Source organism: Tiliqua scincoides, chromosome 1, assembly GCF_035046505.1.
Source record: "Tiliqua scincoides isolate rTilSci1 chromosome 1, rTilSci1.hap2, whole genome shotgun sequence".
NCBI classification, from domain to species: Eukaryota; Metazoa; Chordata; class Lepidosauria; order Squamata; family Scincidae; genus Tiliqua; species Tiliqua scincoides.
In genome coordinates this window covers 275,762,172-275,775,857 of record NC_089821.1, presented here as the reverse complement: position 1 = coordinate 275,775,857, position 13,686 = coordinate 275,762,172, and the positions used below count along the sequence as shown (strand labels likewise).

The 13,686-nt window shown below is 43.4% G+C and overlaps 1 protein-coding gene across 1 annotated transcript in view; it reads left to right on the top strand.

The window, feature by feature from the left end:
- Positions 1 to 13,686, top strand: part of USP34 (ubiquitin specific peptidase 34) — a 159,522-nt gene that overhangs the window by 33,519 nt on the left and 112,317 nt on the right. The window contains exons 6-8 of the mRNA XM_066626313.1: positions 627 to 694; positions 2,369 to 2,561; positions 7,292 to 7,353. Coding sequence (XP_066482410.1) covers positions 627 to 694; positions 2,369 to 2,561; positions 7,292 to 7,353 — 323 coding nt within the window. The remainder of the gene's footprint in view (positions 1 to 626; positions 695 to 2,368; positions 2,562 to 7,291; positions 7,354 to 13,686) is intronic.

The window sequence follows — 13,686 nt, the reverse complement described above, 5'->3', positions numbered from 1 at the left end:
GGTAAAGTGCTTGGAACTATTGGAAAACACTATATATAAATGCTGAATCTGTTGCTGCTATTCTGTGTTTGTTTTTCAATGCTTCTTTTCTGGCTTAGTATAACATGCTCTTTGCCAGATCTCAAAAGGTTCTGCTTTGGAGTTCCTTTCTTTCTGTCTTCATCAGAGCTAGGATCTGAGTTTGAAGACAAAACAACATTCACACACCCAGTAACTTTCCCATCAAAAGTTTGTGAACCTTCAATGCTAGTGGGATGTCTTACTCCTCCTTTCAAGGAACCTTTTAAGCCAGGAGCAATTGTCCATCACAGTAGGACAATCACCTGTGAGTCTGACTTGCCTCTAGCAAGCATCAGGATAGGGCAATTTAGAGATTCCCACACCTAGGAAAGTTTCTTTTCTAGTTGCTTAGAGGATGTTCTCTGTCTTTCTGCCCCTGATGCACAACTTGCTTTCTGGCCTGTGGCACATTGGCATTCCTTTGTCGTCTTCTGCATGATTACATGTGTGGAATGTACAAAAACACATAGAAGAAAAAGCTTTTTTTTACGTAGGCAAGGTTCTCTGTTTCTTGACCTAATTGTTGGTGTGACATTTCAATTTGTATTTTTACATTTGCTGTATAGATCAGAATATGGCTGCACATTCCTGCTGTTATGCAACACATTATACCATTTAGGACCTATGTTATCAGGTATGTTTTGTAGAAGCTTTCCATTTCTGAGATTCCTTTGTCAAAAAATGTACTAATAATTTTGAATTGCAGATGATGCATCTAACTTGGTGGGTAATTGAAAGCTAATAACCAAATGGCATTGCTTGTAATAAGTTGATGACAGGAGTAGGACCAATGGCATGTTGTTGCTGGTTTGGTGGACAAACTATTAATCCTGGATTTTGCCTAGGCTGTAGTACTTAATATGTGTGTATATGCAAATATACAAAATGTGAGTTTTTTGTATATGTATATGACAAATACAATGATGTGTATAAATATTTCCAGATTGTGCATTTGTGCTAACAGAGTAGAAAGGCAGTTTTGCTATTAAGATGACAGTCTTAATAGAGGGCAGGTCCTCTCCTGGATTAGGAACTGGTTGAGGTCCAGGAAGCGGAGAGTGGGTGTCAGTGGGCAATTCTCACAATGGAGAGAGGTGGAAAGTGGAGTGCCCCAAGGATCTGTCCTGGGACCTGTACTTTTCAACTTGTTCATAAATAACCTGGAGGCAGGGCTAAGCGGCAAGGTGGCCAAGTTTGCAGATGACACCAAACTTTTCCAAGTGGTGAAGACCAGAAGAGACTATGAAGAGCTCCAGAAGGATCTCTCCAAACTGGGAAACTGGGCCGCACAATGGCAGATGCGTTTCAATGTAAGTAAGTTTAAAGTCATGCACATTGGGGCAAAGAATCCAAACTTTACATATAGGCTAATGGGTTCTGAGCTATCTGTGACAGATTAGGAAAGAGATCTTGGGGTGCTTGTGGACAGCTCGATAAAAGTGTCGACCCAATGTGCGGTGGCAGTGAAGAGGGCTAATTCCATGCTTGGGATCATTAGGAAAAGCATTGAGAATAAGACAGCTAATATTGTAATGGCGTTGTACAAGGCAATGGTAAGGCCACACCTGGAGTATTGCGTCCAGTTCTGGTCACCACATCTCAAAAAGGATATAGTATAGATGGAAAAGGTGCAAAAGAGAACAACCAAAATGATTACTGGGCTGGGGCACCTTCCCTATGAGGAAAGGCTACAATATCTGGGCCTTTTCAGTCTAGAAAAGGGGCACCTGAGGGGGGACATGATTGAGACATACAAAATCATGCAGGGGATGGACAGAGTAGATAGAGAGACGCTCTTTGCCCTCTCACATAACACCAGAACCAGGGGACATCCACGAAAGTTGAGTGTTGGGAGAGTTAGGACAGACAGAAGAAAATATTTCTTTACCCAGCGTATAGATAGTTTGTGGAACTCTTTGCCACAGGAAGTAGTGATGGCATCTTGCCTGGATGCCTTTAAGAGGGGATTGGACAAATTTCTGGAGGAAAAGTTCATTACAGGTTACAAATCATAGTAGGTATATGCAAGCTCTTGGTTTTAGAGGCAGCCTGCCTCTGAGTGCCAGATACAGGGGAGGGCACTGGGACACAGATTGTGTCTGTTGTCTTGTGTGTTCCCTGGGGCATTTGGTGGGCCACTGTGAGATACAGGAAGCTGGACTAGATGGGCCTTTGGCCTGATTCAGCAGGGCTTTTCTTATTTTCTTATGTTGTCTTAAATTGTGTATATTAGCAATAATTTTGATGATGATGGTTTGGCAGTGTAACTTTGCTGATGTCACATTTGAACTCTTCCCACTTTTTTTAGGTATTTATGTAAACTCTCCGACCAGGAATTGAGACAGAGCGCAGCCCGTAACATGGCCGATTTAATGTGGAGCACAGTTAAAGAACCATTGGATACTGCCTTGTGTTTTGATAAAGAAAGTCTTGATCTTGCGTTTAAGTACTTTATGTCACCGACTTTAACCATGAGGTTGGCCGGACTCAGTCAAATAACAGTAAGTTATTTTTTAATAATATTATGTATGCATAATTATTCTTGTAAAGCTATTAACTATAGTCATAGCCAGACTCATTGTGTAAAACACCGAGTCCTTGTAAACAGTTGAAGACAACAATATCAGCAGTGCAGGTGGGAAACAGTTTACCACAAATGTGGTAAATGTAGCCCAAGCACTCCCAGAGTGAATGTTTATTCTTGAGCAATGCTAGGTCACAGCAGATGTTTCTGTAGAATGTGTCTCAGTTTATAAAGTGAAAACTCCATCTAACAGACTTTTGGGAGGAAGGGGTATCTGTTAAAGCTGAAAGTCCATTAAATCCAGATACCTCTTTCCATCCTTAGTTTCTTAAGCATCTTTCTTAAGAGCTCCTTCAGGAGCATTCTAAGGTAGGTGAGTGTTTGGAAGGGGCTTGGAGGCAGGCTAACCTACCGTCCAAGGCTTCTTTGGCACTCCTGCTATTTTGCCTTTGATCAGCCCAAGGAAGTGGAATAATGTCTCCATTCTTAGAATTCCCTAGTTGTGGGCAAAGCAGGAGTAGCTAGCACCGAGCAAGTCCTGGAAGGTAGGTAAGCCTGTCCCCAAGCCCTTCCAAACACCTGCCTACCTTACAAATCTTCCTGAGGTTACTCTATAAGATCTGAGTGTAATGGACCTCTGTGGACATTAGAATGCATCTGTTATTTCTAGCATCTGTTGAATTGGGGACAATTAAATAGAGGGTTCATGGTAATTCATTAAGATAAATAAAAATGTAAAAGATATGGATTCATTTTTACAAATGCAGCAGAACTACAGGCATCTTTGGCTTTTTTAGTTCAAAAGAGCCGTGTTCATTTGTAACTTTTAGCACTCTTGTGAAGTAAAGTTCTCTGAGAAAACTTGAATGACCAGTGTGTGCTGGGGACCACAAATGGTCCATGCAGCAGTCGTTTGTGACAGAAGTGAGAAGGCCCTGCTATGGTATAAAATCAGGCCTGCCCAGTTGCGTACCTCGCCTGCACTATCTTGCTTTGTGGCTCAGTGGGCTAGAAGCAAAATTACTCCATGGCGCTTATATTGCAGTGCTCACTAGTATTGTCCCAAACAGTAGGCACACTTGCCTGGAAAAAAATTGGATATCACTGACACTCAACTATATTTACACTTCATAAACCATTTCCTTTATTGCACTAGAAAAATAATTTCTGGAATTTTCTTGCTTGGACCATAATCCTAGCTACTTATTTCAGCAGTACTCCTTAACCTAGTGTTGCTTTTTTTGAGGACACTAAATCAAAAGCTGTTTCCTAGTCTGTAGAATGTGTTCTCAACCAATTACAGGATATGTTCGCCAAATCATATCAAGCGATTTCATCGTTATGCGAAAAATGTACCTTTGTGTTGGTGGTGTTGTCATTAGGAGGTTTCAGAGGCCTCTTCCAGGTTGCACTGGCCCTCCATGGGCCTCAGAATGGCCTGCAGAAATATTGAGAAGTGACTTCCAGTTTTCAGTAGCAAACCAGAAGTAACCTTTTGAAAACCAAAAGTAACTTCCAGAGGCTTTTGTGGGCTATTGTGGTTGCCAAGCACAACCTGGAAGAGGCCTTTGGAACCTCCTAATGACAACACCACCAACACAAAGGTACCAATACCAAGCTAAGGAGTTTCAGATATTGTGCAGCTGCTATATAGTAAACCAACAATGGACCATTGTATATCTGACCATTGTTGGTCAGAATGTAGCTAAGTCACCCCCACTTGTACTTGAGATGTCTTAATGCAGGCACTCCCTGACTTATGTAAGGGTTCTGTTCTGGGCACTGTTATGTAAATCAGTTTTTACAGAAGTCAGAACTGGGAGGAACAAGAGGAGCCTTCCATGCTTACAGCTCTGTAAACAAATCAGGAAATGCAAACTGTGATCTGCATTTCCTACTGTGTATTCTGATTTGTTTGTAAGGTAGGCAAGTGTTTGAAAGAGGGGGAGTTGCAAGCATGGGTGGCTCCTCTTGTCCCTTTCAAAAGAGCAGCCCAAACTTTACATAAGCTGAGACTTGTGTAAGGCAGGGACTTGCTTATACCATCAGTAAGATGGGAAAGATTCTGGTATTTTTCCTTTCTGCTATTTTCCTCCTTGATGTGTACACATTTCCAGAGTTGTAGAAGCAGATGAGGGTGAATTCCATCAGGTATGTAATAGTCCTGTTGATTGGAGACATTGGTTTTGAATGCACTCTCTTATTTCCACCTGGTGACCCAAGTGCCATGGAATGTGATTCTGGGACTTAAGAATTTGAAATAAATTTTTCCAAACTATTTGTAGAAGTGGATACTGGCAGTGGTATTATTCACATTGCCCCTAGCAAGGTCAGCTCTGTGTGTATGTTTTAAACATACACATAGCACCTCTGTCTAAAAACCACAGGGATCTCTCCATGAAGTCAGTTTGTTCACAAAATGCCAACTTTGTTATATAGTGAATTCTTCCTCTTGAAAATCAGGTCAAACCACAAAAATTCAGAAAATGTGATTCTGACATAGAATATGGACTCTTGGAAGATTGGCACTATCCTTTAGTAAGGTGGCGCCATCTCACAATCTCATTTTGTGAGATTCATGAGATTTGGAAGCAGTTGCAGTTGGGTGCAGTGTTTACTGGTTATGAGCGCCTGACTGTTTGTCTTAGGTGGTACATTGTGAAATCCACAGAGACATTTCAGAGAAATTAATATCAGAACCATGATACATAAAATCCATCTGCAATTTTCAGTTCAATATCTTCTTCAGCCTTTTTTCTGCTGCAATCCAAATAAAGTATGAGACTGGAGACCCACTGCTGTTCCTGCTTACCCCATTGGCACCCACCCTGTTTCACCATAACCCACTATATGAAGAACACTTGATGTATCTTATTAAAATTCCTATTTTTATTCTTATTGTTCATGATTATACAAGCAGATAGCAGCATGAGACACACTGACTGGTCCAACAGGTCAGCCAGTGAGCTCAAGAAAGAGAATTTGAACCTGGGGTCCCCCCATCCAACTGTTCCTCAGTGGCTCCCACAGACTGGGATGCAGATCCCACAGTTTCCTGAACACTATGTGCCTTTCCTTGCTGTTTACTGCCTCCAAGGCGATCAGGCTTGCATGCTTCTTTTTCCCCTTGTTGTTTTCACAACAACCTTTTGAGGTCACAGCCTGAGATACTGTGACTTTCCCAACAGTCAGTGAGCTCAAGACAGCCAAGCTCCAGAAGAGAGGAATTGGAGGGGAAAAATACAGCCCAGTAAGTAACAGGGAGAAGAATGCAAGACCCTATCCCCTGGCAATGGAGGCTCCCTCTCCTCCCAGATGACTCCTTCCTACCCAACATAAAGACCCTTCGTTCTGAATCCTCTTTTCCCCCTCCTTCCTGCTCGGGCCCCTCATAGGGTGCCACCGTTCAAACATTCCCACATCACAGGCACCTGCTTTCCTCCTACTGATCCTCCCGCCAGCCTAGCCCTAAGAAGACTCTGAGCCCCTATCGCCTTCCTCCCTCAATGTGAGCTCCCTCGAACCCAGCCAGCATCCCACCCCACCCAGAGGAATGCCTCCAGGCTGCCAACCCTTCCTCCAAGGAAGGGCTGCCAGCTCCGACTGGGGCTGTTCCTGGTTGCCCCCCTCCCCAACCAGCTCACTCTGCAGGGGCCCCCACATGTAAACTAAATTAGTATACAGGTCATGCCTTATTATCCACTGGGGTTCCATTCTGAAACCCCCAGTGGATAAAAAAAATCAGTGGATACCAAACCAGTGGAAAAATAGCTTTAAAGACCTACTTCCAGGTTTCTTGCTCCTCTGTTGTCACTCCAGAATGCATCAGTATAGACACTATACTGTATTCAGCCACTAAATGGGGTGGAATATGGAATGAAATTATAATTATTTAACTGCGCAAAGGTAGGGAATTGGATTTTGGTTCTTTTTTCCTTATTGCAAGGCGTTTTAAGGTGGACTTCGGTATCAGTGGTAAGTCAAATCTGTGGATACCAAGGTCCCACCAGTATACAGTACAGCCTTTACATATCCTTGCACTTCTGTACATGATGCAGTGTAACTACAAAGTATGAGCTTACTAGTCTTAGAAATTACTATTTAGATATTTTTCTAGTCTTAGAAGTTGCTATTTGTATAGTCTATAGTTAGTAGAGCTTGGGCACATGAGAATTGTCTAAAATCAGGCTAGTCATGGAATTATCTCTTTGGTGGTTGTGATTGGTGGGTGTGGGGGAATGTTGCTGTTAATAAAGCACTTTCAAATTTAATTGACATTGTTGGACTTTGTGGATGTATTCTCCAACTTATACTGAAGGAGAGTTTCTGAAGTGAAGGAAGGAATGTTGAAGCCTCCCCAAGAATCAGCAATGCCTTAGTAGACAAGCTTCACATACCCATGCTCATTCTTGTTACCTTAAATCCCTGCTTGTATTTTTCCCAGCAGCATCTGGCTAAGCATTGTGGGAGGCAGAGTGCTAGACTTGATATAAGCTTTTGTCTGATCAGAAGGGCTCTTTGTCTTGATGGATGTGCTGGTAATAATGAAGGGGAAGGACTGCACCTGAAAACTGTCTGTAAAGAAGTCCATTATGGCTTTTATTGAAAGTGAGATCGTGATTTGATTAAACCAGTTTTAAAGATGTTTAAATTAAGCCATTGTAATTCCTTTTGTGTTTATAAAGCTGTTTTTTTTTCTAATTTTAGAATCAGCTTCACACCTTCAATGATGTCTGTAATAATGAATCCCTGGTTTCAGACACAGAAACGTAAGTAGGTTTGTAGGTAATGCTTTCTCAAGCATACCTTAGACTATAAGAACATAAGAACAGCCCCACTGGATCAGGCCATAGGCCCATCTAGTCCAGCTTCCTGTATCTCACAGCGGCCCACCAAATGCCCCAGGGAGCACACCAGATAACAAGAGACCTCATCCTGGTGCCCTCCCTTGCATCTGGCATTCTGACATAACCCATTTCTAAAATCAGGAGGTTGCGCATACACATCATGGCTTGTACCCCATAATGAATTTTTCCTCCAGAAACTTGTCCAATCCCCTTTTAAAGGCGTCTAGGCTAGACGCCAGCACCACATCCTGTGGCAAGGAGTTCCACAGACCGACCACACGCTGAGTAAAGAAATATTTTCTTTTGTCTGTCCTAACCCGCCCAACACTCAATTTGAGTGGATGTCCCCTGGTTCTGGTATTATGTGAGAGTGTAAAGAGCATCTCCCTATCCACTCTGTCCATCCCCTGCATAATTTTGTATGTCTCAATCATGTCCCCCCTCAAGCGTCTCTTTTCTAGGCTGAAGAGGCCCAAACGCCGTAGCCTTTCCTCATAAGGAAGGTGCCCCAGCCCCGTAATCATCTTAGTCGCTCTCTTTTGCACCTTTTCCATTTTCACTATGTCTTTTTTGAGATGCGGCGACCAGAACTGGACACAATACTCCAGGTGTGGCCTTACCATAGATTTGTACAATGGCATTATAATACTAGCCGTTTTGTTCTCAATACCCTTCCTAATGATCCCAAGCATAGAATTGGCCTTCTTCACTGCCGCCGCACATTGGGTCGACACTTTCATCGACCTGTCCACCACCACCCCAAGATCTCTCTCCTGATCTGTCACAGACAGCTCAGAACCCGTCAGCCTATATCTAAAGTTTTGATTTTTTTGCCCCAATGTGCATGACTTTACACTTACTGACATTGAAGTGCATCTGCCATTTTGCTGCCCATTCTGCCAGTCTGGAGTGATCCTTCTGGAGCTCCTCACAATCACTTCTGGTCTTCACCACTCGGAAAAGTTTGGTGTCGTCTGCAAACTTAGCCACTTCACTGCTCAACCCTGTCTCCAGGTCATTTATGAAGAGGTTGAAGAGCACCGGTCCCAGGACAGATCCTTGGGGCACACTGCTTTTCACCTCTCTCCATTGTGAAAATTGCCCATTGACACCCACTCTCTGCTTCCTGGCCTCCAACCAGTTCTCAATCCACGAGAGGACCTGTCCTCTAATTCCCTGACTGTGGAGTTTTTTCAGTAGCCTTTGGTGAGGGACCGTGTCAAATGCCTTCTGAAAGTCCAGATATATAATGTCCACGGGTTTTCCCGCATCCACATGCCTGTTGACCTTTTCAAAGAATTCTATAAGGTTGGTGAGGCAAGACTTACCCTTACAGAAGCCATACTGACTCTCCCTCAGCAAGGCCTGTTCGTCTATGTGTTTTGAGATCCTATCTTTGATGAGGCATTCCACCATCTTACCCGGTATGGATGTTAGGCTGACCGGCCTATAGTTTCCCGGGTCCCCCCTCTTTCCCTTTTTAAAAATAGGCGTGACATTTGCTATCCTCCAATCTTCTGGCACTGTGGCCGTTTTGAGGGACAAGTTGCATACCTTAGTCAAGAGGTCTGCAACTTCATTCTTCAATTCCTTAATAACTCTTGGGTGGATGCCATCAGGGCCCGGTGACTTATTGATCTTTAATTTATCAATGAGGTCTGAAACATCTTCTCTTTTAACCTCTATCTGACTTAACTCCTCGGTCAGGAGGGGCCGTTCGGGCAGCGGTATCTGCCCAAGGTCTTCTGCCGTGAAGACAGATGCAAAGAACCCATTTAATTTTTCTACCATCTCTAAGTCTCCTTTTATCTCCCCTTTCCCTCCCTCACCATCCAGAGGGCCAACTGCTTCTCTGGCGGGTTTCCTGCTTCTAACATATTTGAAGAAGCTTTTATTATTCCCCTTAATGTTGCTGGCCATGCATTCCTCATAGTCTCGCTTGGCCTCCAGTATCACCTTCTTACATTTCTTTTGCCACAGTTTATGTTCCTTTTTATTCTCCTCATTAGGGCAAGACTTCCATTTACGGAAGGAAGCTTCCTTGCCCTTCACAGCCTCTCTAACTTGGCTGGTTAGCCATGCAGGCACCCTCCTGGATTTAGTGGAACCCTTCTTTCTTTGCGGTATACACCTCTGCTGGGCCTCTATTACTGTTGTTTTAAGCAGCCTCCATGCACTCTGGAGAGATTGGACTCTTTTTACCCTCCCTTTCAACCTCCTTCTAACCAGCCTCCTCATTTGAGGGAAGTCCGCCCGTCGGAAGTCAAGGGTTTTTGTTAGAGATTTGCCTGGTATTCTTCCCCCAACGTGCACGTCAAAATGGATCGCAGCATGATCACTGTTCGCCAATGGCCCAGTAACGTTTACATCTCTAACCAGGTCCTGCTACCGCACAATATTAAATCCAGAGTCACCTGTCCTCTGGTGGGCTCCGTGACTAGCTGATAACTATCTCCAGTGTTATGGCCCTCTACCCTCCTGGTCATTTTAAGTAGTAAAAACTCATTCCAGGGTTCTATCCAACTTTTTGGGTAGTGGGTGGGACGGATGCTGTCTGCTGTGAATAGACTCTAATGAACACAGTATGATGTTTCTGTTGGGCTTCTGAAATTCTGATATTGAGCATTGTCCATCACTTAAATCAGCCATATGGAAAAAAATGTGTTGTTCAGTTGTCTTTCTGGTTTCATAATTTCTAGTTCTTGGGAAACTAAGATGAGACCACTTAGGTAACAACTACTTCTGATTAAGAATAACTTCACATTACTACAATCATGTACGTTGAATTCACTTAGATTCCTATCCCTTCTCCTTTGTAGAGTACTGGATGAAATTAGCATTTTAAAATAGCAGCACTGCTTCTAAGTTTAACTCAGGCTGCTATTCTTGTGCCAGGACATGCAGTGAAGTGTATTTAGTGCTCATATGATTATGCCTAGACTTCAAGCTTGCGTAGTCTTATTTCATTTTATACTAGAATGTGTCACCATACTAGAGCTAACTGCAAAATAGTTTTATAAACGTGTGGCCGTGCCAGTTGCAATTATCTGCTGTACTCCACTGGCATGACCTGCAAACTGAAAAATAATTTTGCATGGAGGAATTCCAATAAAGGCAAAAATGTGCCAGCAAATCACAGAAGAAACTAGTCGAAGGTGACTGGTTAACAATCCCATTTTTCAGATAAGGAACACTGAAGCTTTGACCTACACTCACTGATTAGGTCAGTACTTCCCAAATACCTACAAGTAAGTTGTTGCAGGGGAAAGCAGCAATGTGATCCCCAGGATTGTGTTGTTGCCAGGGATGAAAGGAGGGTTTTCTACTTACTTGCAGCCAGTGCTAGAGTCCGGGAGGGGGGGGCTCCTTGTGCCTACAAAAGTGTAAAGAGAAAAAACGGGCACTTACAGGTTTCGAGACAAAACTGCAAGACTCCCGGGCTGGCTACAAGTATGTAGAAAACACCTCTCCTGTACCCAGCAGCAGCACAATCCTCCCTGCCCCTTAAAGGGACATTGGCCAGCACTTTCCAGGCTGGTGGGTTGTGACCCACCAGTTTGGGAACCACTGAATTAGGTTCTTGTCAACAACATTAAGTGTTTAATACTTACTGCACACACTCAAGGATAAGTCTGACTTGTAGATAAGTTGAGGGCAGGTTTGGAGCAGAAACGTCCAGGCACTACCTACGATGAACCTTGGATAAGTCAAGTTTTAGGGACATTATTGCCACCATGGAGGCAAGCCCAGCAGGGTTATGCCATTGGAAGTTCCATACCATGCAGACTTATTCCTGCCCTTCAGCTTACTGAGGCTGATGTAGGTGCAACCAAACTTGATGCTTCTTAAGTTTACAAAGCTTATTTCCTGCCTTCAACATAACCAGGCTGGTGTGGCTTAAGCAGCATCAAGTTTAGTTGCATATACACCACCCCTGGCTATGTTGAAGGGATACAGCTTACAGCAGTGGTTCTAAACTTTTAGCACTGTGACCCACTTTTTAGAATGAGAATCTGCAGAACCCATTGGAAGTGATGTCATGATCAGAAGCAACATCATCAAGCAGGAAAATTTTTAACAATCCTAGGCTGCAATCTTACCCACATGTACCTCGGAGTAAGCCCCATTAACTATTATTGTTAAAAGCAATACACAGAATAGCCTGTTAAAAGTAAAGATCTACAACATTTCCCAAATGCAGTCGCATACCATAGTCGTATCAAGTCTAATATATTAAAAATAGAATGTTGAAATGAATGGGGACTGACAGTTTGAGAAAAACTGACTTACAAGCTTATTCTGTCCCTTTGACCTAATCAGGTTAATATAGCTGCAACCAAACTACTCTTTGAAATAACTAACCACCAGAAATATAGGCACTGTTCCTGAGGGAAAATCGCATGTGGTGAGACGCACATATAAAACTTAAGCCCCTAAAAAGCAAGATGCTGCACATAAATGAAAGTAAGAGGTCCTTATCCACAAGCTTATCTAAATAGACAAACACATGATGAAAGGGAGGAAGGGAAGTAAAGAAAAGCAGCGAAGGGAGAGAGAACCCAAACGTATTCAGCTAAAATCTCATTGACTTAGGGAGAGCTTTGAAGAAGTAGTACATCTTGTGGTGCTGCTTCAAAATGATAGGTTTACAATGAGGTTTGAAGATAGGGTGCTGCCAAAGAAAATGGGCAAAGACAGGAATTAGCAACTGAATAATCAATTAGTTAAAACACCTAAAAGTTTAACTACTTTTTTACTACCTCTTACTCCTTTTATATTTAGTACCAGCAGGTGTTGTAACATTTTCATTTGTACGCCAATCCTGTATTAATTACCAGGGATGTCTTGGGAAACCCCTGAACTGTGGCTGCCAGAATCGCTGTGCCAGCTGCCTCCTTCCCTTGGCAGTGTGAGTGGGAGCAAAGATTTTGTCAGCTGCCCTCTCCACACTTAATTTCACGTGTTGTCCATTTATGCACCTGTTGGCTGCAAATGATGTGTTCCAAAATTTGAGAGAGGAAATCTCTGTGATGCTGCCACCAGATGAGCCTAGCCTGACCCAACATAGCAGCTGAAAGGAGTGAGGAAGTTTTTAGGTTTTATCACTTGGCTTTATATGTTCTGTTGCTGCTCTCATTTTTCACTTATGATGTCCTGTAGTAGTTTACTGGGAGGGAATAATCTAATTTCCTGTTTGCTGGAACTTTTTACATTTGCTGGAGTGATGTTGTGGCATAAGAACATAAGAACATAAGAACAGCCCCACTGGATCAGGCCATAGGCCCATCTAGTCCAGCTTCCTGTATCTCACAGCGGCCCACCAAATGCCCCAGGGAGCACACCAGATAACAAGAGACCTCATCCTGGTGCTCTCCCCTACATCTGGCATTCTGACTTAACCCATTCCTAAAATCAGGAGGTTGCGCATACTCATCATGGCTTGTACCCCATAACGGATTTTTCCTCCAGAAACTCGTCCAATCCCCTTTTAAAGGCGTCTAGGCTAGACGCCAGCACCACATCCTGTGGCAAGGAGTTCCACAGACTGACCACGCGCTGAGTAAAGAAATATTTTCTTTTGTCTGTCCTAACCCGCCCAACACTCAATTTTAGTGGATGTCCCCTGGTTCTGGTATTATGTGAGAGTGTAAAGAGCATCTCCCTATCCACTCTGTCCATCCCCTGCATAATTTTGTATGTCTCAATCATGTCCCCCCTCAAGCGTCTCTTTTCTAGGCTGAAGAGGCCCAAACGCCGTAGCCTTTCCTCATAAGGAAGGTGCCCCAGCCCCGTAATCATCTTAGTCGCTCTCTTTTGCACCTTTTCCATTTCCACTATGTCTTTTTTGAGATGCGGCGACCAGAACTGGACACAATACTCCAGGTGTGGCCTTACCATAGATTTGTACAACGGCATTATAATACTAACCGTTTTGTTCTCAATACCCTTCCTAATGATCCCAAGCATAGAATTGGCCTTCTTCACTGCTGCCGCACATTGGGTGGACACTTTCATCGACCTGTCCACCACCACCCCAAGATCTCTCTCCTGATCTGTCACAGACAGCTCAGAACCCATCAGCCTATATCTAAAGTTTTGATTTTTTGCCCCAATGTGCATGACTTTACACTTACCGACATTGAAGCGCATCTGCCATTTTGCTGCCCATTCTGCCAGTCTGGAGAGATCCTTCTGGAGCTCCTCACAATCACTTCTGGTCTTTACCACTCGGAAAAGTTTGGTGTCATCTGCAAA